This window comes from Gymnodraco acuticeps, unplaced genomic scaffold (genome assembly GCF_902827175.1).
Source record: "Gymnodraco acuticeps unplaced genomic scaffold, fGymAcu1.1, whole genome shotgun sequence".
Classification (NCBI taxonomy): domain Eukaryota; kingdom Metazoa; phylum Chordata; class Actinopteri; order Perciformes; family Bathydraconidae; genus Gymnodraco; species Gymnodraco acuticeps.
In genome coordinates this window covers 46,100-69,601 of record NW_022990319.1, presented here as the reverse complement: position 1 = coordinate 69,601, position 23,502 = coordinate 46,100, and the positions used below count along the sequence as shown (strand labels likewise).

Below are 23,502 nucleotides of genomic sequence, written 5' to 3'. Positions count from 1 at the left end.
CAAAGTGCTTTATTTTTCCATTTATTGATCCATATCTTCAAGTAAAGTAAGGCCCTGATGATTTAAATATGTCCCTATCATAACATAGTTTAAAATAGTGTTCAAAATTGTGCAACAACAGGGTCAGGTGAGGAACACAAGAGAGACATTGATGTTTGACACCCTTCGTTTTATTTTACTTCCTACTTGTGGTTTTTCCCCAAAAAAATTCTCATTATCAACATTTCCCCAAATCAATTTGAAATGTCTTATTTGAATTGTTTGCATATTTACTTAAAAGTTTTTGTTTCCCCTCGAGCCTCTCTACCATCACTTTCCCCCCCTTTTTCTCTTATTCCCTTCTTATTTCCACCAGCCTCCAGCCTCGATACAGTATGTCCCCCCCTCCCTCTCGATGTGTCAAGCACATCCTCGTTGTGTCTAAACAAAACTTTACGCAAGTTTACACAAGCACAATCAAACAAAACAGAGGGGCTCGGGTTGAAACTTGCAAAAATGGCCCGTGGCCTGTGTTTATGCAAAAATGTTGGAAGAGATCAATTAGACTTGGAGATGGCTACATTTTCTCTTTGTCTCTATCCCTCCGGCCTGAACATAAAATGCATCAGTCATATTAATGGCATCTGTTAAACCATGAGATTTGCTTAAAACTGTGTTAGGAACATAGGTTAGGAAGGGAAATTAGAACAAAGCTCAGAGTTCAGCGAGGACACATCAAGTTTTACGGCACTAATACGGTGAGATATTCCCACAGGAAATTTACGGGTGTAATAATCCAGGACAGAATGAAAATGTAGTTATCTATAATATGTAATGATATATAAGAACAAAACCCCAAAATGGAAAACATGATAGTGGAATATTCCTCATCTCTCAATACAGTCTACACTGTTTAAGGTTCCCTCCGCTCCCTAGGGGTTTAACAAGCCCAGCACAACCTTCTCCAAGTACAAGAAATTAGTTTCAAGTGGAAATCCCACAGCGTCAGGAGCTGAGAAGGAAGATACAGCAGTGACTCCCATTCATTACGCAGACTGTGGCGGCCCACCATCGTCTAGTGGTCCGTCAGCAACCCCCCCAAACGCCTCTTGGAACACGGAGTGCTCCGTTTATCATGCTATGTGGGTTTAACTTTTTTACTGGTGTCATCACCATTAACAGTTAAAAACAAGTTCTCGTTATATATTTCAACACTTGTTGTTTTTTCTTTGGCTAAATAGATTTTTTCGAGACCATTACATAATTCATTGGCTTAGAATGCACCAGCTAATGATGTTCAGCTGAAAGGAATTTCAGGTCAGAAAACATTTTTTTGTTTTGTTCTGAAAACATTTACGCACCACATTGTAGTTGTTTAATGTTAACAACTTGTTGATGTCACAATTAAGGCCACATTTATTTCAAACATAAGGAGTAAGGAAGTGAGCAGTACTCTAAATGCAAATCTTATGTACCTGGTGCCGATAGAATCTTACATCTATAAATGTATACATGAACTGTAGGCCGCGTTATTAAAAACTGCAATGTCACAAATAGCTTTCCAAAAGAGTGGACTAAAAGGCCTTGTAGACAGGTGCTTATGTGGAAAGAGGAATTCAAAAGAGACCTACATATGAAACCCAGATTGAGTGGGTTATCACAGAAGAAGACAGAGTTTCAGAAACAGTTGATGCGTGTGTCTTCAGTAATCCTTGATTTAATAGTGAGGAGCTCTGCCTGCAGCTCCTCGCCCTTAATGGCTTGGTTTTCAATGGCGAGTAGGTGTTAACACGTGTTGAAGCTTTACAGCCTCACCATTAGGACTGACTGTTGCTCGCTGCTTTATAACACTAACTTAAAGAGACACATCGGCCCAGGATAGATGTTGAGACACCCTCTCCCAATCCTTTCTGATATAGCTGCGTCTTTCGGCAGCTGCGTCTAGCATTGTATCTTGTGGGGAGAAAGTTTCCGATGTATACAGCTCTATTGTCCATTCTTCAAAACAAATATTTTGTATATACACTGAACAAAAATATAAATGCAACACTTTTGTTTTTGCTCCCATTTTTCATGAGATGAACTCAAAGATCTAAAACATTTTCTATATACACAAAATAACCATTTCTCTCAAATATTGTTCACAAATCTGAAAAAATCTGTGATAGTGAGCACTTCTCCTTTGCCGAGATAATCCATCCCACCTCACAGATGTGGCATATCAAGATGCTGATTAGACAGCATGATTATTGCACAGGTGTGCCTTAGGCTGGCCACAATAAAAGGCCACTCAAAATGTTCAGTTTTATCACACAGCACAATGCCACAGATGTCGCAAGTTTTGAGGGAGCGTGCAATTGGCATGCTGACAGCAGGAATGTCCACCAGAGCTGTTGCCCGTGAATTGAATGTTCATTTCTCTACCATCAAATCAAATCAAGTTTTATTTATATAGCACATTTATAAACGATTTTTGGTCGAGCCAAAGTGCTGTACATATAATAAAAATAGCCTACAGTAGAGACACTTTACAGCAAATACAACAGCACAGATTGTTCAGAATATCAGTATGAGAAAAACGACACCCTCTATCCTTAGACCCTCACATCGTACAAGGAAAAACTTCCAGAGAAAACCCACAGTTTAAGGGGAAAAAATGGGAGAAACCTCAGGGAGAGCAACAGAAGAGGGATCCCTCTCCCAGGACGGACAGACGTGCAATAGATGCCGTGTGTAAATCGAAGAAATAATACATTTTACAGCATATAGACCGAATGTTAGGAAATGCATGTGTCTGTAATAAGAAGATGAATCCACGAGGATGTCAGCTACAATCCATAAGCTGTCTCCAAAGGCGTTTCAGAGAATTTGGCAGTACATCCAACCGGCCTCACAACCGCAGACCACGTGTAACCACACCAGCCCAGGACCTCCACATCCAGCATGTTCACCTCCAAGATCGTCTGAGACCAGCCACTCGGACAGCTGCTGCAACAATCGGTTTGCATAACCAAAGAATATCTGCACAAACTGTCAGAAACCGTCTCAGGGAAGCTCATCTGCATGCTCGTCGTCCTCATCGGGGTCTCGACCTGACTCCGGTTCGTCGTCGTTACCGACTTGAGTGGGCAAATGCTCACATTCAATGGCGTCTGGCACGTTGGAGAGGTGTTCTCTTCACGGATGAATCCCGGTTTTCACTGTTCAGGGCAGATGGAAGACAGCGTGTGTGGCGTCGTGTGGGTGAGCGGTTTTCTGATGTCAATGTTGTGAATCGAGTGGCCCATGGTGGTGGTGGGGTTATGGTATGGGCAGGCGTATGTTATGGACGACGAACATAGGTGCATTTTATTGATGGCATTGTGAATGCACAGAGATACCGTGACGAGATCCTGAGCCTGCATGATAATGCACGGCCCCATGTTGCAAGGATCTGTACACAATTCCTGGAGGCTGAAAACATCCCAGTTCTTGCATGGCCAGCATACTCACCGGACATGTCACCCATTGAGCATGTTTGGGATGCTCTGGATCGGCGTATACGACAGCGTGTTCCAGTTCCTGCCAATATCCAGCAACTTGGCACAGCCATTGAAGAGGAGTGGACCAACATTCCACAGGCCACAATCAACAACCTGATCAACTCTATGCGAAGGAGATGTGTTGCACCGCGTGAGGCAAATGGTGGTCACACCAGATACTGACTGGTTTTTGGACCCCCCCAGACTCCCCCAATAAAGCAAAACTGCACGTTTCAGAGTGGCCTTTTATTGTGGCCAGCCTAAGGCACACCTGTGCAATAATCATGCTGTCTAATCAGCACCTTGATATGCCACACCTGTGAGGTTGGATGGATTATCTCGGCAAAGGAGAAGTGCTCACTATCACATTTTCTTTCAGATTTGTGAACAATATTTGAGAGAAATGGTTATTTTGTGTATATAGAAAATGTTTTAGATCTTTGAGTTCATCTCAGTCCATCGGTTTCCTGTCCTCATTCCCACTCCAAGTAGGGAATGAGTCCTTACCCCAAGTGAAGGAGTTCAAGTATCTCGGGGTCTTGTTCTCGAGTGAGGGAACAATGGAGCATGAGATGGGCCGGAGAATCGGAGCAGCGGGAGCGGTACTGCAGTCGCTTTACCGCACTGTTGTGACGAAAAGGGAGCTGAGCCAGAAGGCAAAGCTCTCTGTCTACCGGGCCATTTTCGTTCCTACCCTCACCTATGGTCATGAAGGATGGGTCATGACCGAAAGAACGAGATCGCGGATACAAGCGGCCGAGATGGGTTTTCTCCGCAGGGTGGCTGGTGTCTCCCTTAGGGATAAGGTGAGAAGTTCGGTTATCCGGGAGGGACTCGGAGTTGAGCCGCTCCTCCTTCGCGTCGAAAGGAGCCAGTTGAGGTGGTTCGGGCACCTAGTTAGGATGCCACCTGGGCGCCTCCCTAGGGAGGTGTTCCAGGCACGTCCAGCTGGAAAGAGACCAAGGGGTAGATCTAGGACCAGGTGGAGGGATTATATCTCTTCGCTGGCCTGGGAGCGCCTTGGGATCCCCCAGTCAGAGCTGGTTGATGTCGCCAGGGAAAAGAAAGTTTGGGGCTCTCTGCTGGAACTGCTACCCCCGCGACCCGACCACAGATAAGCGGGAGAAGATGGATGGATGGATGGAGTTCATCTCATGAAAAATGGGAGCAAAAACAAAAGTGTTGCATTTATATTTTTGTTCAGTGTATAACACATTTCAACACCATAAATGCCTTCCAGGACAGACTGCCCAAATTATGCAAAATGACCCCTTATAGAACGGTGAGGCTAAATGGAACTGTGTCCCTAGTTCTGTTGATGTCCTGGCTTGATAGTCATCATTATATAAAAGCTAATGAAGGCTGAGGTCGAACACAATCAATTATCAAAGCCGCGTTGTGTATACATTTGAGATCAGCTGTGTTCCTTTTCGTCTCTCTGTATGTCATTTGGTCCTTCCTCGCAGTATGTCTATATTTGTGTAACCTGTCTGACCTCTCTGCTTGGTCAACCTCAGAGACTCAGACTAAACACAAAGGAAAGTCATCATGGTCAGGCACTGGGTTTGGACACACACACACACACACACACACACACACACACACACACACACACACACACACACAACACACACACACACACCACACACACACACACACACACACACACACACACACCACTGTGTCATCAGAGCATGGCGGGGGTGCTGAAAGTGACTAATGCTTTCGTTCCTAAACACCCGCTCTTTCTTAACTTTATAAATACTTTGTTTAAATATTATTCCAGCATGTGATTTTAACTTTTACAAACAAGCTTTAATAACTCAGCAATCTCTCTCTCTTGCAGGTAAATATGAGTTATTTACTTTTTAAATACGAGTTATTTACCTGCAAGCGGGAAGGTGGAATCCAGGTTTGATACCTCTGTTCTGCTCTGTTTCCCCTCTGCAATATTTTTAGGCCAGAGCTTAACACACACACACACACACAACACACACACACACACCCACACAACACACACACACACACACCACACACACACACACACACACACACACACACCACACACACACACACCCACACACACACACACACACACACACACACACACACACACACCACACACACACACACACACACACAACCACACACACACATCACAAACCACACACACACAACACAAACCACACACACACACACACACACACACACACACACAGGGGCAGTCCTGTTTGATCCCTGGTTAAAAGTCAGTGGACGGTGTTACATGTTTGAAGTTCACTTGAGTCCCATCAAAATGCCCCATTGGAAATGTACCGACCTTTCGGCGGTCAGTGGGGCCCCACAAACACACTCTTGTGCACATACTGTAGATGTTCACGTTGTCAGACCCCGGTAAACACCTAATGCCTAGTGTGTGTGTGTGTGTGTCATCCCTTTCATCGGACATTTCCCGACACATAAACTCTCATTGACTGATGTTTTGTCGCCTAATAGGCTGCTATTCTACCATAGCTGACCCTCTCTCTCTCTCTGTGTCCAATCCCAACAGATGTGGACGAGTGTGCAGACAACAACGGTGGATGCCAGCAAGTGTGTCTCAACACCATGGGGAGCTACGAGTGTCAGTGCACACATGGCTTCTTTCTCAGCGACAACCAGCATACCTGCATCCACCGCTCTGATGGTAAGACTGAAACACACACTATTCTGTTAGAGCTGTTCTCTTACACTCTCTGGAGACTTGAGAGAACATGTGAAGCTTTATTTCAGGGTTATGTGAAGCTAGTTGATGTTCCATGCTCACTCTATTACTAAGCAAAGGGTTTAAAGTGTCTACAATATTTTATGGTAACTGGACCTGTTTTCCAGAGACCTGAGAGAGTGACCTGAGAATGTGACAAAGCATTTATTTATTATTGGTTGAGTAATTTTATGCTAAGTCATTGAAAAGAAATCAACCCATGGATGCTGTTCTCGCTGTAGTTAAGGAAGAGTTGTTTGTCCCACTGTGTTTGATTGGATATGTAAAAGACAATTTAATGCAGACTTATTGTAAAAAGGTCTTCATTTTTTGTAGACATTTATTTGTGGGAATATGATAAAAGACTCACACACACCTCCTGTATATGAGCAAGACACTTAAGGCCCTGGCACACCAGGCCGAAATCGGCCGTTTTCGTTAGTCGGACGACGAAGCGTACCCTGTCGCCCAAACTCAATTTGGTGTGTCCCGCACATAGACTGGTCCCGCACCGTCGGCCGTGAGACGCCTTATTTGGCCTTTCATGACCGTGCGTCGGCCACAGGCAGTCGGACAAAGAAATCCCTCTGATTGGCTGTTCAGCTAGCGAATCAGTGCATGAGAAGCGAAATGGTTGCTTGAGAATGTCTTCCACAAGCAACACTCCAATGGCTGATAGCTTCAGTAACGCACGAAACATGTTTTCGATGGACGAGAGCAGGGGCGCCGCCAGGGATTTTGGGCCCCATGAAAATATATCACATTGGGCCCCACCATCAGGCCCAGGCCACGCCAACCAAGCACAATGCTGTTACCACACCCCCAGAACACAACCGACTCTTATGCTTTAAATAACTCTACCTGTACAGGCTTGCATCTATCTTGTAGTCCAATACTAACTGCACAATATTTACTGACACTGAGCGGTGAACATATAACACTGTGCAGACGTGCAACATTCTACCGCAGTAGAATTCACTATTTGATATAACACTAACATTCCTGACAATAGACCTCAATAGTCATCTTTTATGATGTACATGCCTTTTTAATAACATTTTTGAATGGAACATTCAAAAATCAAAATAAATATAACTTAAATATACATGACCTCTTAAATTAAAATAAAGTGAACATTAACACCAATATTATCATTTATAAAATGCTATAACAAAAAAAATAACATAAGCAGCAGTTTTTTAAAATTAAATATACATACCAACTACAAAATAAGTGGGTATTAAAGTGTAAAAGGACAACAAAACGGAAATGGAAATGAAAAGGCCGGATGGTGGTGCTAAATCAGAGCCTATTACCTGTTCTCAGTCTTTTTCTTATCATGCATCTGGTGTGTAGTGATCCAATATCGTTACCATAGCCTTGCCCTTTAACAGTTATTACGAGCCCTGGCTCAGCCTTACTCACCAAGAGCCCAGCGCCTAGCCTTCTTACAGGCAAAGTCACTGATCAAGTCCTTGAAGTCCAGCTTTCTAGTCAACTGGGTTTCAATGGACAGCATGGCAAGACTGCAAAGCCTTATGGGGGGACAGGGCTACGGAGCCTAAAGATGGATCTGTTGGTCCTAGCACCAGGGGGAGGGACAACTGATTTAGTATGAATAGCTGCTAAAAATGTACCTGCATTTATTAAATGTCAGCTAAAAGAGGAGTGAAATTAAAAACCTCTGAATTTTCTGTGAAGATATTAACAGTACTTAAAGGTGGGGTAGGTAATTTTGGAGAAACCAGCTCGAGTGCGCTAGAATTTGAATATACACAACCGGAAAAAATCTGCCACTTCCTTACAGAGCCCCTCCTCCAACACACACGAATGCGTACATGACCAATGAGGGCACAAGATAAGTTTGTGCACAGATGGAAGGCTGACAGGCAGGTAGGCCATCCAGTTACTTTAGCCGGGCCGGCTCAGGTGATTGGTCGTGCTTTTTACAGTACTATGGCTTCCACAGATGACATTTTTTAATGGATTTTTTGTCAAAGCACTTAAGATATTCATTGCTATCGGGATGTTAAGAGCATTCCATGCAATATAACAAAAAATATATCTCGAGCCGGTTTCTCAAACTTACCTACCCCACCTTTAATGTCAGCAAAACATTACAATTATTATTTACAATGGACTACGCTTAGCTAACAGACTAATTTCCACCACTCATGGACCACACCCACCTTTTCTTTTGAAAAACTGGGTGACACACTGTCGCCCTTTAGTCCCTCTTTCTTGTCTTTCTCTCCTTTCTTTTCTTTCTTGAAAGCCTGACTTTGTTAGTCATTGAGACATCATACACACGTAGCATCCCTGCTCACATGCTCTCACTCTGCTAGAAAGGGCCGGTGCCGCACAGCGTTTGAAGGCAGGACCAAACCATTACATGTAAATAGAGGGGGGTGTTTGATGCTTTGGATAATTAACTTTTGGAAGAAAATAAGTTAAATTACATTACATTACATTACATTGCATTTAGCTGACGCTTTTATCCAAAGCGACTTACAATAAGTACATTCGACCAGGAAGACACAACCTTGAAGAAAACAGAATCATATAAGTACATCAGGTTTCATAGAGCCAAACATTTCAAGTGCTACTCAACTGGCTTTAGGTAAGCCAGTCCTTTATTAGTATAAAAGTGCTTCGTTAATAGTTCTAACGCTCGAAGTGGAGTCGAAAGAGATGAGTTTTCAGTTTGCGCCGGAAGATGTGCAAGCTATCTGCTGTCCTGATGTCAATGGGGAGCTCATTCCACCATCTTGGAGCCAGGACAGCAAACCCACGTGTTTTCGCCGATGGGAACTTGGGTCCCCCTCGCAGCGAGGGCGCAACGAGTCGTTTGGCTGATGCAGAGCGTAGTGCACGCGCTGGGGTGTACGGTTTAACCATGTCCTGGATGTAGGAAGGGCCAGATCCATTCGCAGCATGGTAAGCAAGTACCAGTGTCTTGAAGTGGATTCTAGCAGTTACCGGAAGCCAGTGAAGGGAGCGGAGGAGCGGAGTGGTGTGGGAGAATTTAGGAAGGTTGAAGACCAGACGAGCCGCTGCATTCTGGATGAGCTGCAGAGGTCGGATGGCACATGCAGGTAGACCAGCTAGGAGGGAGTTGCAGTAGTCTAGGCGTGAGATGACGAGAGCCTGGACCAGAACCTGAGTCGCTTTCTGAGTCAGCTGGGGACGTATCTTCCTGATGTTGTAAAGCGTGTATCTGCAGCAACGGGTTGTAGCAGCGATGTTTGCAGTGAAGGACAGGTTGTTATCTAGGGTCACACCCAGATTCCTTGCAGTCTGAGTCGGGGGAAACAACTGAGGTGCCGATGTTGATTGTTAGGTCAAGAGTGGGACAATCTTTTCCCGGGAGGAAGAGCAGCTCAGTCTTGTCAAGGTTGAGCTTGAGGTGGTGAGCAGACATCCACTGAGAGATGTCAGCTAGACAAGCAGAGATGCGTGCAACGACCTGGGTCTCTGAGCGGGGAAAGGACAGAATTAATTGGGTGTCGTCAGCGTAGCAGTGGTAAGAAAAACCATGCGGGCTAATGACTGATCCGAGCGAGTTTGTGTACAGGGAGAAGAGGAGGGGACCAAGAACAGAGCCCTGAGGGACCCCCGTAGTTAATTGACAAGGGTCGGACTCAGACCCTCTCCAAGTCACCCTGTAGGTACGGTCTTTCAGGTATGAGGTGAGGAGGGAAAGTGCAGAGCCTGAAACTCCAAGTTTTTGGAGAGTGCGAAGGAGGATCTGATGATTCACCGTGTCGAATGCAGCAGACAGGTCCAATAGGATGATGACAGAGGAGAGGGATGCAGTTTTGGCAGTGTGCAGTTCCTCCGTGACAGCAATGAGAGCAGTTTCTGTGGAGTGACCTGCCTTGAAACCAGACTGGTGCGGATCCAGAAGGTTGTTCTGATTGAGATAACAGGAGAGTTGTTTAAAGACAGCGCGTTCAAGTGATTTAGACAGGAACGGGGAGGAGAGAGACAGGCCTGTAGTTTATAACATCAGATGGGTTGAGAGTGGGTTTCTTTAGGAGAGGGTTTACTCTTGCCTCCTTGAGACTGTTTGGAAAGTGACCAGAAGTTAGAGAAGTATTGATGAAATGGGTGAGAAACGGTAGAATATCAGGAGCGATAGTCTGAAGGAGGTTTGAAGGGATAGGGTCCAGAGGACAGGTGGTAGGGCGGGCAGAGGTAATGAGGGTAAGAACCTCACTTGGAGAGAGAGGGGAAAAGGAGGTAAGTGTGTTGGTGAAAGGAGGGTCTGGTGACCCAGCGGTGAGTAAAGGTGAGTCAGAAAAAGAAGAGCGAATATCATCAACCTTTTTTTCAAAGTGGGTAACAAAGTCGCTTGACAGAAGTGAGGAGGGGGGGAGGAGCTTTTGGAGGGTCCAAGAGGGTGGAGAAGATGGAAAATAGTTTTTTAGGATTGGAATAGGAAGATTGGATCTTATCTTGAAAGAAAGTGCTTTTTGCCTGAGAGATCGAAGCAGAGAAAGAGGAGAGGAGAGCTTGATAGGTTAGGAGGTCGTCACGGTGTTTGGATTTCCACCATTTCCGCTCTGCTGCCCTAAGGACGGTTCTATTAGCACGCAGTGCATCATTTAGCCAGGGAGCAGGAGGGGACTGACGAGCCTGCCGAGATGTGAGAGGACAGAGCGAGTCCAGAGTGGATGAGAGAGTAGAGAGGAGAGTTTTCTGCAGCAGAGTTTGGAGGCAGGAGATGGAACGAATCAGAGGAAGGGAGGGCTGAGAGCACCGACGAGGCAAAGCTAGAGGGGGAGAGGGAGCGAAGGTTACGGCGGACAAGTGCAGGATGAGAAGAGATTAGTTTGTTATGTTTGGAAAGGGATAGAGAGAATGAAATGAAGAAGTGATCGGATGTGTGGAGCGGGTTTACAGAGAGGTTAGAAGTAGCGCAGTTCCTTGAGAATATGAGATCAAGGACATTGCCAGCTTTATGAGTCGGTGGGGACGGAGACAGTGAGAAAGCAAAGGCGGTTAACAGAGATGTTAGTTCGTCTATCTTCCCCGTCTGGAGGTTGAAGTCTCCGAGAAGTACAGCGGGAGGGCCAGTTTCAGGGATGAGTGAGAGGAGATTATCTAATTCCTCCAAGAAGTCCCCCAAGGCGCCTGGTGGACGGTAGAGAACAACAATGGTTAACTGTATAGGATGGGTTACTGTGACGGCATGGAATTCAAAGGTGGAAGGAGTGAAGTTAGGTAGCTTGAAGAGGGAAAAGCTCCATTTGGGAGAGAGCAGGAGACCAGTGCCACCTCCTCTGCCAGTGGGTCTGGGTGTATGGGAGAAGGAATATGCAGTGGAGAGAGCTGCTGGGGTGGATGTGTTGGATGGAGTAATCCAGGTCTCAGTGAGAGCAAGGAAATCCAGAGACTGCAGGGAGGCGTAGCCAGAGATGAAGTCAGCCTTAGGAACAGCTGACTGGCAATTCCACAGGCCACCAGAAACTAGATGTTGGATCTCAGTGGAGCACGTGGGATAGACGAGAGCAGGCCGGTTATATCGATTAGGAGATACACGGGGCCAGTGATAATTGCGAGAAGACACATGAACAGGAATAGAGAAAATACACATGATTATAGCATGCGGGGCTAGAAAACTAAAGAAAAGAGAAATAAGACACCAGCTCGATCAGAGTAGGATTTGCCTCCTCTTTGCCTCCCTCGTGACTCCCGCAGGACTCCAATGTCTTTGTCAGTCTTACTCCCGCAGGACTCCAATGTCTTTGTCAGTCTTCGGCTGTCTGACGCTGAAGCTGACGCTCCAGGAAAGAGCTACCCGAAATGGACGCCTGATTGCTCAGTTCTCACAGCTGTAGGGCCACAGCCCTCTAATTAGTTAACTATCTACAGCTGATGGGCGACAATAGACTGGCCCTGCCTATATTAATGCAGGCTTGAGTGCTGAGATCTGTAAAGCAGGTTTCGCCTGAGCAGATCTGAGATTTAAAATCTCTCAAACGCGATTTAGCCGTTTACGCTACAATAACAATTTATACAGAGTCGAATAAATGAAACAGAGAAGTCTAATTAAACAAGAATATAACTTACAGTGGTTGCTGCGTCAATAGGTAATGTCGTCACCGGGTCCAGATGCACACTGAGTTCATCAGATTTTAAATGCGGTATTTAAATGCTTTTTAAGGTACAAAATGACTGAGTCACGCGGTTGTACTTCACGCTATCAATAGACTGGCCGTGCCTATATTAATGCAGGCTTGAGTGCTGAGACCTGTGAAGCAGGTTTCGCCTGAGCAGATCTGAGATTTAAAATCTCTCAAACGCGATTTAGCCGTTTACGCTACAATAACAATTTATACAGAGTCGAATAAATGAAACAGAGAAGTCTAATTAAACAAGAATATAACTTACAGTGGTTGCTGCGTCAATAGGTAATGTCGTCACCGGGTCCAGATGCACACGATTAAATGAATCGTAAGTTTAGTGAGTATATTATCAATATGACGTTATATTAATGTTAATTATTGATGATTGATGAAAGGTTACTTAAACATTTTTTATTGATGTTCTAAAAATGTTTGGGGCCCCTGTCAGGCACGGGCCCTTAGAATCGTCCTAACTTTTCACCCCCTTACGGCGCCCCTGGACGAGAGTGAAAATGGAATGCACACGCTATTTGTTGTTTGTTTATATCACGTAGTCTGTTCTTCTTCTCTGTCTTCCGGTTGTTGCCTCTTTTGAATGACGAATACACACTACCGCCGCCTGCTGGTAAGGAGAGTTATTGCCACTCACGCATGCGCAGTTCGTACGTGCTCGGCTGAAGTCTTTGCGGTGTGTTCCAGTGCGACACATGGCGAAGACGCAGGAGAACACGCCGACGTCGGCATCGGCGAGTTCTTTGGTGACTGCTTGGTGTGTCAGGGCCTTTAGACTACGCGATTTTTCGGAGCTGCATCGTTTGTAGTTGTTTGTGTCTTTCTGTGGCGGCTGTGCCTGTCTTTTTCTGTGTCCTATTACTGTAACTCTCCAACAAGAAGAGGCACTTAAAGCAAGGCTCCTAGGGTAGGGACACTTTGGGCCCCTGATACTGTGCCCATTCAGTGATACATTCAGGCTCTTCCAGGTACTACTGGTCTTTAGGAGTGGAAACAAAACACATTTTTGGTCAGCAAAATATCAGTCCACTCAACAAGATACTATCCATGTGTCTATAAAATGGTTTGATCCCTTGTGACATTATAAAGCCATTGCTCTTTTATACCGACTCATAACCTCCTCTCTGGATCACACGTTGACGTGGGATTCGACGGCCCTTACATCATATGTTTGGCTCGGTCAGTCGCTCTCCACTCCCACACTGGCATTGTACTTATTTTAAAAATCATTTGACCCCCCTCTACCCTGGCATCTCTGACACGTTTAATTTATGGGCTCATTCTGCCGCGGTGAGGGGTGCTGAAGGAGGAGTGATCCCGAGGTGAGGCAGGGTTGTCGTCTCCTTCCCTCTTCACTCACACGCACATTCTCTAAGCACAATGCTCATATCCATTCGGTGGTGAATGGGGACAGTGTGGACGTGGAAGTTCAAAGACAGATGAGAGGACAGTCATCCGTCATCCTTGCGATGGCACAGAAAGGAGACGCAGGAGGAATGTGGTGAGAGATGAAGAGTGAGGGGGAGGAGAGAGGGATCACATACAGGAAGAGGCTGCCACAGAGTGACCTCTTCTCTATCCTCTTCTCCCTGTTAGTGTGCTCAGAGTGAAGGCGTGTTAGGAGGCAGAATGTTAGAGGATCCTCTGTTGAGACGGTCAGAAAAAGAGTTAGAAGAGATGCAGAAATAGAAGTGTGTTTGCTCACTGGAAACCCCATAAACCAGCATGTGAATATATCTCTTCTGCTCCCCTTAAAGGGGTCCTATCATGCTCATGTTCATATTTGTATTTGTGTCTCTACTGTGACGTGTTTAAATACTTTAATGTTCAAAGATATCTTTATGTTTCTCATACTGCCTGTGCTGCAGCACCTCTTTTCACCCTCTGTCTGAAACCAGAGCACAGACTGCTCTGATTGGTTAGCTTGCCGGCTCTGTTGTGATTAGTCAACCGCTAAGAGATGTCCCGCTCCTGAGCCTATCACGTATTGTGTTGGAGCGCAAGCCAATACAAGCGGGAGTGTTACAGTGTGATGTCATTATGTGTTAGGGAAATAAACTCCCTCTGGAGGGAACATTGGGATTTGAGCCTTTGCAGACCATTGACATGCAACCTATATAACACACTACAGGAAAGGGAAATTCCCCAAAAAACATAATGCCTATTTCTGAGACAGCCATTAAGAGTTTTAACTTTGTATTTACAAAAGAATCAGACCACAAATTAAATATGCAATAGTTTTTCCCCATTAAAACCTTTAATATTCCTTATGCTTTGGGAAAAGGCTTGCTAAACCGTACATTTGAGTGAATCAATTTCAATGTCAAAGCAGTTCCTGTGTCAATATGTGTAATTCCTGCTGCTGTCAGAGGGATGTTCACGGTCAGCACGCAGTGAAGATGCTTGTGGTGTGTTCCTGGTACTCTGGCAAGCTTCATGAGCCTTCACCCACAGCCCCCACCCCGTACAGAGATCCTCAATCAGACACTTGTCTCCTCTCATTCATCCCGCACAGGAATAGCAGCAGCATCCCGGTGTCCCACAGGAATCTCCTCGCACATGATTCTTTTCCATCTTCCCAACCGTGGCCCGCTTCTCTTCTTCTTGTCTCTTTTTAATCCCTCTCTTTATTTCTTCTTTGAAAGGCTTTAAACCAGATAGCTCAATCTGACAAGATATTCACATACTGTACTATATTAATCTTACACATTAACCTACATGATGAGATATAAGGCTTTAAAAAAGTGAAGAACACAACAAGAGAACATTCTTTTGCATTTTAAATAGGCCCTATTACGCTTTTTGGGGTTTTCCCTTTCCTGTAGTGTTATATAGGTTTTTGTGCATGTAAATGGTCTGCAAAGGCTAAAATCCCATAGTTCCCTCCAGAGGGAGTTTCTCTCCCACACACTCCCCCTATATTCCTCCATTTACCTCCAACAACAACCTGTGGAGAGCTACAGAGCTTTTTATTGGCTTGTATGCAATGATGTGTATCCTGGCAGGTCTGCTTGTTATTGACCCCCAGAGACCGTCTGCTGTTAATCTCACCTATACGTACCATATTTACCATAAGTGCAACAGAAGGGATTCCTAGGCTCCAACCAGCTTCACAAATTATAGTCTATTAGATAAAAATGATCCCAAATGCAGCTGTTGTGTGTGTACGTTTGAGAAGGAGAGAGACAGTTTGTGTTAGATTGTTGCTTTGCATGTGGTGAGTGTCAGCTCACGGCTCATTTCTTTCTCCCCGACACTCGTCTGGAGGATAATAAAGCCTAGCAACAATTGTTTGTTCCATTATGGTTTGTTTCCACTCTGTTGTGCCTCACAGCTCTGTCTGAAGCACACCCAGGCAAGAACTTGACTCCCGATCTCGGGTTTGGAAACAGCTCTCGCAGTGAATGTTCCTGATCTGTCATGATGTGGGAGGGCTGTGACCACATGAGTCAGGTATGGCTAACAGGCCCAACGCTGACATGCATGTAGAGTGGAGAAGCTCACATCCTGTTTGGACTATTTGCGGATCTCTAAAATGGCTATCTGGCTCGTCACTGAAAGTTGTTGCGTTACCTGCTGCCCTTGAAAAAGGATTTAAAAGAGAGATTATGCCATCAACAATCGTAGCGTAGGTGTGTGTGATTTGCAGCAGCAGTGCAGAGTTGGAATAGTTGCAGTATGAAATATCAAACTGATGCCTCCAAGTTAACCGGGGCTGTCCCTTACGTCTGATTTATTCATGGTAGTTAATGTAATCCTCGCCAAAACAGACTGAAAACAATATGCTTGTAAATTCTCCTCCAAGCTCAACACCAAAGTTCCTGGCAAAGTTGGAATTGGCAGAAAGTTGGGAATTTTAAACATTTCGCCTGGCGCTGCAATTTTGGTCGCAGTAGTCTCTGTGAATTTTAAAAACCCATTACCAGGAGATGCTTGATAGCGGACTGTGGGGAAGAAAGATTTGACCAGAAGACAATTCAGAAATGTGTAAAATGTAACTTCAAAATAAAATATTTCCCACAGTATTAGGACTACGTGTAGAAAATGTAACTTATTTTGAAGCTGCATTTTTCAGATTGCCTCATGTTCAAGGTTTCCCCCACAGTTTAAACCATCTTTATGGCCCGTGCATGTAAACACGGTACTGGGTGAAGAAACGGACCCGTCTGCAGCTCTAGAAGGTGGTATGTGATGGCATCACAATTAGCGGGATGCTATGTTGCTCCAACATGCAGGGATCAATTCAGTGCAGTGGAGTATTAGTTAGTTACATATTTCTCGTGCTTCTCAATGTAATGGAATAACTTAAATAACAATTGTTTTGATTAATCTGGGTTTTTTTTCTTCATAAATTGAAATAATACAAAATACTCACGTTTTTCAAAAATCCAAGGTGATGCCTTCAAACTCCTCCAGTAAAATGTCAAGAATCCAAATATATTGTCAAAACAAATGAGATAGCATCTTAAGAAACATCCCCTACCCATTGGTATCCAAGCAAACCTTTATTTATTGAGTCCACAAAGCACCGTTTATTTAGCATTTCTTCATATTTATTATGGTTTAGAACATAATGTAAGCAGATACACAGTCGTTTTAGAGGCATTATAAATATACAGAATTGACCAGGAATCGTGTCTCTTACTAACACGCTTTGTATTATTACAAAGGTACAACTACAGAATACTGTTTTCATGAATTATTTTTTTATATATTGCTTGTGCATTCCTAAACATGAAGAGCAATGTTGTGAAATAATAAACTATACAGTGTACAATGTGTTGAGAGGGAGGCAAATAGAGCAATGGATTGTGGGAGAATGGGATGGGGGAGTTGTGAATTGGGGGGGAAGAGAAAAACAAACACAGAGAGACAAACATAGTCTACAGGGCACACACACACACACACACACACACACACACACACACACACACACACACACACACACCACAACACACACACACACACACACACACACACACACACACACACACACAGATTCATAGACATGCATTCATGCACCAAAACTCACAGACTGGCACGCCGTACTCTTCACGGAGGAGGAATTCTCACTTTAAACAAACCAAGGCAGGAAATTGGAGGTACAGGGAGCTTTTAAATGCCGGCCCGGGGGCATGTGGGAACTCTTAAGTACAGGGAGCTCTGTCTAACCTGGCTGTTATCATCATCAATTACAAACATCATCAAAAGCCAGAAACCATCCACCTGTCATACACCATAAACACTTAGAGCTCAGCGTGTCTGTAATATACAGTAAATCCTCACCTGTTGTTGTTTAAGAAACCCTAATGTGTGTAGAAGCACATCCTAAAGCTGAAATTACTATCCTTACAACAACAACAACAACGTCTAAATGCCCTATAGGTAGTAGTTTTGACCTAAAACACAAGGTTAGAAGTATAGAGTTTAAAAGGAATAACTTTGGTTTAGTTGTGGAGTCCAGGATTGATACATTTTTCAATCATGTATTTGGAAGATTTGGCGGTAAGGTGACCTCTCACATTCAGGACAGTGGCTGAATAAAGACGACTGAATACAGATTCAAGATTTACTTAAATGTTCCAAAGTGTTCCAAAGTGATATCATCACCAATATCTACAGGGCACACACACACACACACACACACACACACCACACACACACACACACACACACACACACACACACACACACAGCACACACCACACACACACACACACACCACACACACACACACACACACACACACACACACACACACACACACACACACACACACACACACACACACACACAACACACACACACACAATCACACACACACACACACACACACACACACACACACACACACACACACACACACACACACACACACACACACCACACTGTGTCATCAGAGCATGGCGGGGGTGCTTGAAAGTGACTAATGCTTTCGTTCCTAAACACCCGCTCTCTTCTTAACTTTATAAATACTTTGTTTAAATATTATTCCAGCATGTGATTTTAACTTTTACAAACAAGCTTTAATAACTCAGCAATCTCTCTCTCTTGCAGGTAAATATGAGTTATTTACTTTTTAAATACGAGTTATTTACCTGCAAGCGGAAGGTGGAATCCAGGTTTGATACCTCTGTTCTGCTCTGTTTCCCCTCTGCAATATTTTTAGGCCAGAGCTTGTCTGTGGTCAGTGGAAATGTTTAGTACGAAGGCGTGGAGCTGACCTGGTGTCGCTGCCGCTCAGGAGCAAACACATGAAACATGGGGAGTGGACTGTAGGAGTTAAAACACACTCATATAAGCATCAAGTAAACGTCACACTGTCTCCTCAATTCCAAGCCTGTTACAGGAAGCTAACACCCTGATGCACACACCCTCGATCTTACTTTTTCAGTGTGAATTAAACAGTTTCCCAAATGTTTCTCCTCTCTTTAACTTAAGCAGCTGGACTCTGTTAACACAACACACTGAACTCTGGTTCGCTTGCTCTCTTGCCTCCATGTAAACTCTGCTGCCTTGAAGTTATAGATTTAAGTTGCTCAGAGGACAAGAGTAATGCTTGTGCTGAATATAAGATTTAAGTTGCTCAGAGGACAAGAGTAATGCTTGTGCTGAATATTCTCCAACTGCAACATGCATTTGCACATCTCCCACATTTCAGTTCGCCCTAGGTATCAGTTTTTTGATTTGATTGGGATAGCTAATCCATCACAGTGATGTTATTTTGTCCTAATCATTCACCTCTGTAAACTTGTGAGCTGTTTGTCCTTCATGTTTGTTTTGTAGCTTTGCATCCAGATACATTTGTGCTGTGCTTTTGAGTTAATGCCTTGAATATGAAAAGATTATTTTTGCGTCATTGCTTCTTAATTGTATGTAAACCTTTTTTGAACAGGATATGGGTGGATATATGGAAAGAAAAGCACTTTTAATGACAGAAAGATTTGATAATTGGAATTTTCGTAATGGCTTGTGGATTGTTTGGACTTTGTAGTTACTGTAACTTGTGTATCACATGGTCACCACTAAGATGAGGATTGAATACCAGGAATACAGCCTGAGCCACAAAGCATCTCTTCAAGTGAATTGATCGCATTACAACTGTATATCTATATAACTACTATCCACTTCAATTGTAAAACACTGAGGATTATGAAGATCAAAAATAAAAATAAATGTCATTTTCAATCCTTTCTTTACTTAATTGACTTTAAGTAATCCTGGGGGTTCAAGTGAAGTCCAGTTCCAGGTAGTTCCGCTGGTCATTTGATCTTCAAAGTTACTGTAAATAAAAGGGAAGAACGGTCAGGGCAGTTTACTAGCGGTTGTTAGTGTTTCTCTAAATTAAGAGCACATTTCCGGTCACAAAGGGGATTTTGCTACTTGTCCCCTCTCTCTGTTATTGCTCTGGGCGTGTTCATTTTCTTTTTGGATTCACTGAAGCGCAGGGTAAACACAGTATTTTTGTTCCAGGTTTCACAACCGTTCACTGCTTAGCTATGTGTGCTCTGAAAGAACAGGGCCTTCTGCCTTTTTAATGCTTTAATTGAACTAGTTTCCCTCCAAATCTCCAAATATAAAAGCGTGGTTTTGTAAAATCATATACAGTAGGGATGTTAAAATGCACGTCACTCCCACCGTGAGAGTTAAAGTTGGATACTGAAGGAGTAAGCAAAAGAATGTGTGTGTGTGTGTGTGTGTGTGTGTGTGTGTGTGTGTGTGCGTGTGTGTGTGTGTGTGTGTGTGTGGTGTGTGTGTGTGTGTGTGTGTGTGTGTGTGTGTGTGTGTGTGTGTGTGTGTGTGTGTGTGTGTGTGTGTGTGTGTGTGTGTGTGTGTGTGTGTGTGTTGTGTGTTTGAAGAAGAGATTGGGGAGGGTTATTAGAAAGGCACAGTCCTTATTTAAAGGAGTTCAATGCAGCCAGTTAAAGAAAAGCTCTCATTGAAATTCATGGCTTAGCACCTATAGCAGTGCAGTTTGAGCAGACCAGTGCAGACCCACAGCCAGCGCCTGACAGATTTCAATTAAAACGCCATTTACAAGAGCATGGATGGAAAAGTTGAAGGAAGGCGGGGGTGGGAGTGAGGGGGGGGGGGGATACGGTTGAGGAGTTTTTTTTAATTCTGTCTGGAGAGCTGTTCACTTCAATACTCGTTCAGAACATTTTGTCTCGTTTCATTCTCTAGCTCTTCGTCCTGTTTCGCATGGTTTGGCTTAGTTACCCAGATTTTCAATGTTAAAACTCGAACCTTTCATCTTTGATTATATAACATTGCGTCCCCATGTTGGGATACACATTTATATACAAGTTGCATGTCTAATTTTAATGTTAGAAATTGAAAGAAAAGACATGGAAAAGAGACGAAGCATATACTCTCCAGTACAAATCAAATGTAAAGTAGGTCCAACACGATCCCACATACCGGGCAGTGCACGGGCTGAGGTGATGTAACAGCCTCTCTCTGCAGTCTGCAGCACTGTTTTCTTCACACAGGAAGCTGTTACAGCAGTTTAAATTGTTCCTGTTTGATAGAGCGTTTGAGGCTTTTTAAAAAGCTTCATTTAAAAGGGGCCTTTTAAGTGGAGTTCTTTATGTGTGGCTTTGTGTCTACCATACAGTCACAGTACAAACACTTGTAATTTATACACACAGACAGGAATGCACATGGTCATTGGCTGGTGTGCATGTGCATGTAGAGTTAGACGCACAATATATATGCACGTTCATTCTCACAACGCGTCAGACACAAGAAAATATACATTAAAGAGGACCTATCATGCAAAATGCACTTTGTGATGTCTTTTATACATAAATATGTGTCCCCGGTGCGTCGGGGAACTCACGCAGCGTCAGCAAATAAAACCCTCTCTCTTTTCCTCCGTACCCAAATCTTTTAAAAACAGGGGTACAACGAGCGGATACAGATTTGCTGCCGATCTGACGTCAAATCGGCGGCGGACCCACAGAAAATTGCTATCAGAAACAATGCCTGACGTGTTTTGGACATAATCTCGTCTTTGTTTACATTAGCAAGCCTCGCTAACACTCAGAGCTAACCTGTACTGTGTAGAGCACATGTGTTTAAAAAGCAGGAAATAAAAAAAGGAACTCACCTTGTGATAAACCCGCAAGAGAAAAAGCATTTGAGCTCCATACTGTTTCAGAAATAATCTTTGACAGGATGGCGTTTTATCACAGCAGAATTTTACTTTATCTGCAGTAGAATTCTGATCAGGCATTAGCTCCGCCTCCTCAGGTTGTTTTTTTTCAAGCTAAGGACCCAAAATCCACGTTTCTCTAACAGGGCTGCAAAAGAGGGGTATGAGCAGTATGAGGCATGGCTACAATGGGTGATCTGTTTGGTATTTTAAGCAAAAAACTTCACAGACATGTTTTGTATGTAGGTATGGCCCTACAATATATTTGTCCAATATAGCATAATAGGTCCACTTTAATTTACATCAGAATCAGAATTCTTTTTTTTATAATTCTTTTTTTTATTATAATGGGACACAGGGTTCGGTCCGGATTGATTTGCAGTTTGGTCCGGATCTGGACCCTGGTCCGGAGTTTGAGAAGCCCTGATGTACAATGTGTTGGTACGCTGGCCAATAGAAGCCTGAGGGTTACACAGGGATGTGAATATGTTACGGAAGTAAAAAACGGAGTCCAATCGAGGTGAAAAAAAAGCCAGGCAGCAGCAAGTGACAACATTAATAGTGTCTACATTTATCTCAACAGTGGCATTGAGTATATGAGTATTGAAAGCAGTTGAATGCAATAAAATGTTTAAATGTTGTGACACCTTTGAAAGCTATCATCATATTTTCTACAGAGTTATTTGAACATGTGAAATGTCTCTTTCTCCCCGGTGAGGAGATCTGGCTGTGAGACCGGTGTTCAGCATCACCTCATTCCTCATCATCCTCCGAGGAAACAAGGAGGAGGCGAATATGAGGCTCTAAATTATCCCTCTCCTTCTACCTCTTCCACATTCCTCTCCTCTTTCTTCTCTCCATCCGTCTCTCTTTCACTTCATTCCTGCTTTTTTTTTTAGACATTCGGGGCTTTGGGGTGTAACGCTGCAAGAGTCGGGTTGTAATAACACGGCTGTGATATGCTTGGACCTCATCTGGAGTCAGAGCTCCTGAGAGAGATGTGTGGAGAGGTGGATAAAGAAAAGGCAGGGGAGAGGGAAGGAGAAAGACAGACAGAGGGCAATAAAAGAGACAGGGGAACAGAGGAGAGACTGTGTGAGAGACAGAGCGGCTCTTGCTGGGCCCTGAAGACGTGTCTGAGTGTTTTATCTGGACCCGCTGGGCTCCCAGTGTGGAGCTTCAGTAGTTTTAAACCTGCTGACCTCTCCTATCAAAACACAGCTCCTCTTCCAGCTGGAATAAAAAAGGAAACGTCAACCATCTCAATCCATTTTCATTGCTCACTGAAGGATTGCCACTGAAAGGGACATAAACACCACTTTACTTTAAAGAGGCATTTTAGGCAACCTTTTTCCAAAACATACCATCTGTCTTGGGGATACGTTTCCATGTACTTGTGGTAGCTACTGTTTTTAGTTTACAGACATTTTATCTGCATTTTTACAACATGCAAAAAAAGACTTCCTAAGATGGCGATCAAAAGGCAGGTCTTTATGGATTATTGATCAAGCTTACATTACATATCACGGGACAACTCTATCCAACTAGCCGCCTTATTATTACAGGAATCTCCTACCCAATATCACGGTCACTTGCTTTTAGTTTGAAACTGGAGCTTCCTTTAAATAAAAGTTTCTGAACCAGATTAACTGTTCTTAGTGTTTCTGCCATGTGGTTTGCTTTTCATGACCCATTTTCAAAAGGCTTGGAAAGCTATAAAATATTTACATACATGCATTACATTAAGAGTTGATTAGTACATTTCGGCAACAATAACTTGATTATTATTTTGAAGATTATATTTATATCTTCCCAAGCACCTGTGTTTCTGCACTTTTTAATTCGTATTAAGTATTAGAGAAAGAAGGACAATGGCCTTAACCCTACTATAAGTGCTCATACATTTTTCATTTTGTTAACACAGCCAGCATTGTCTTCTCCAAAAAGTCAGTGATATGT

At 43.7% G+C, this 23,502-nt stretch overlaps 1 protein-coding gene across 4 annotated transcripts in view; it reads left to right on the top strand.

Moving 5' to 3' along the window:
• LOC117550651 (signal peptide, CUB and EGF-like domain-containing protein 1) overlaps positions 1 to 23,502 on the top strand; it is a gene marked incomplete at its 3' end in the record, with an annotated part of 91,370 nt that overhangs the window by 22,432 nt on the left and 45,436 nt on the right. For all 4 annotated transcript variants that reach the window (XM_034223124.1, XM_034223123.1, XM_034223122.1 and 1 more), the window contains 1 exon segment: positions 6,052 to 6,186. In XM_034223124.1, coding sequence (XP_034079015.1) covers positions 6,052 to 6,186 — 135 coding nt within the window.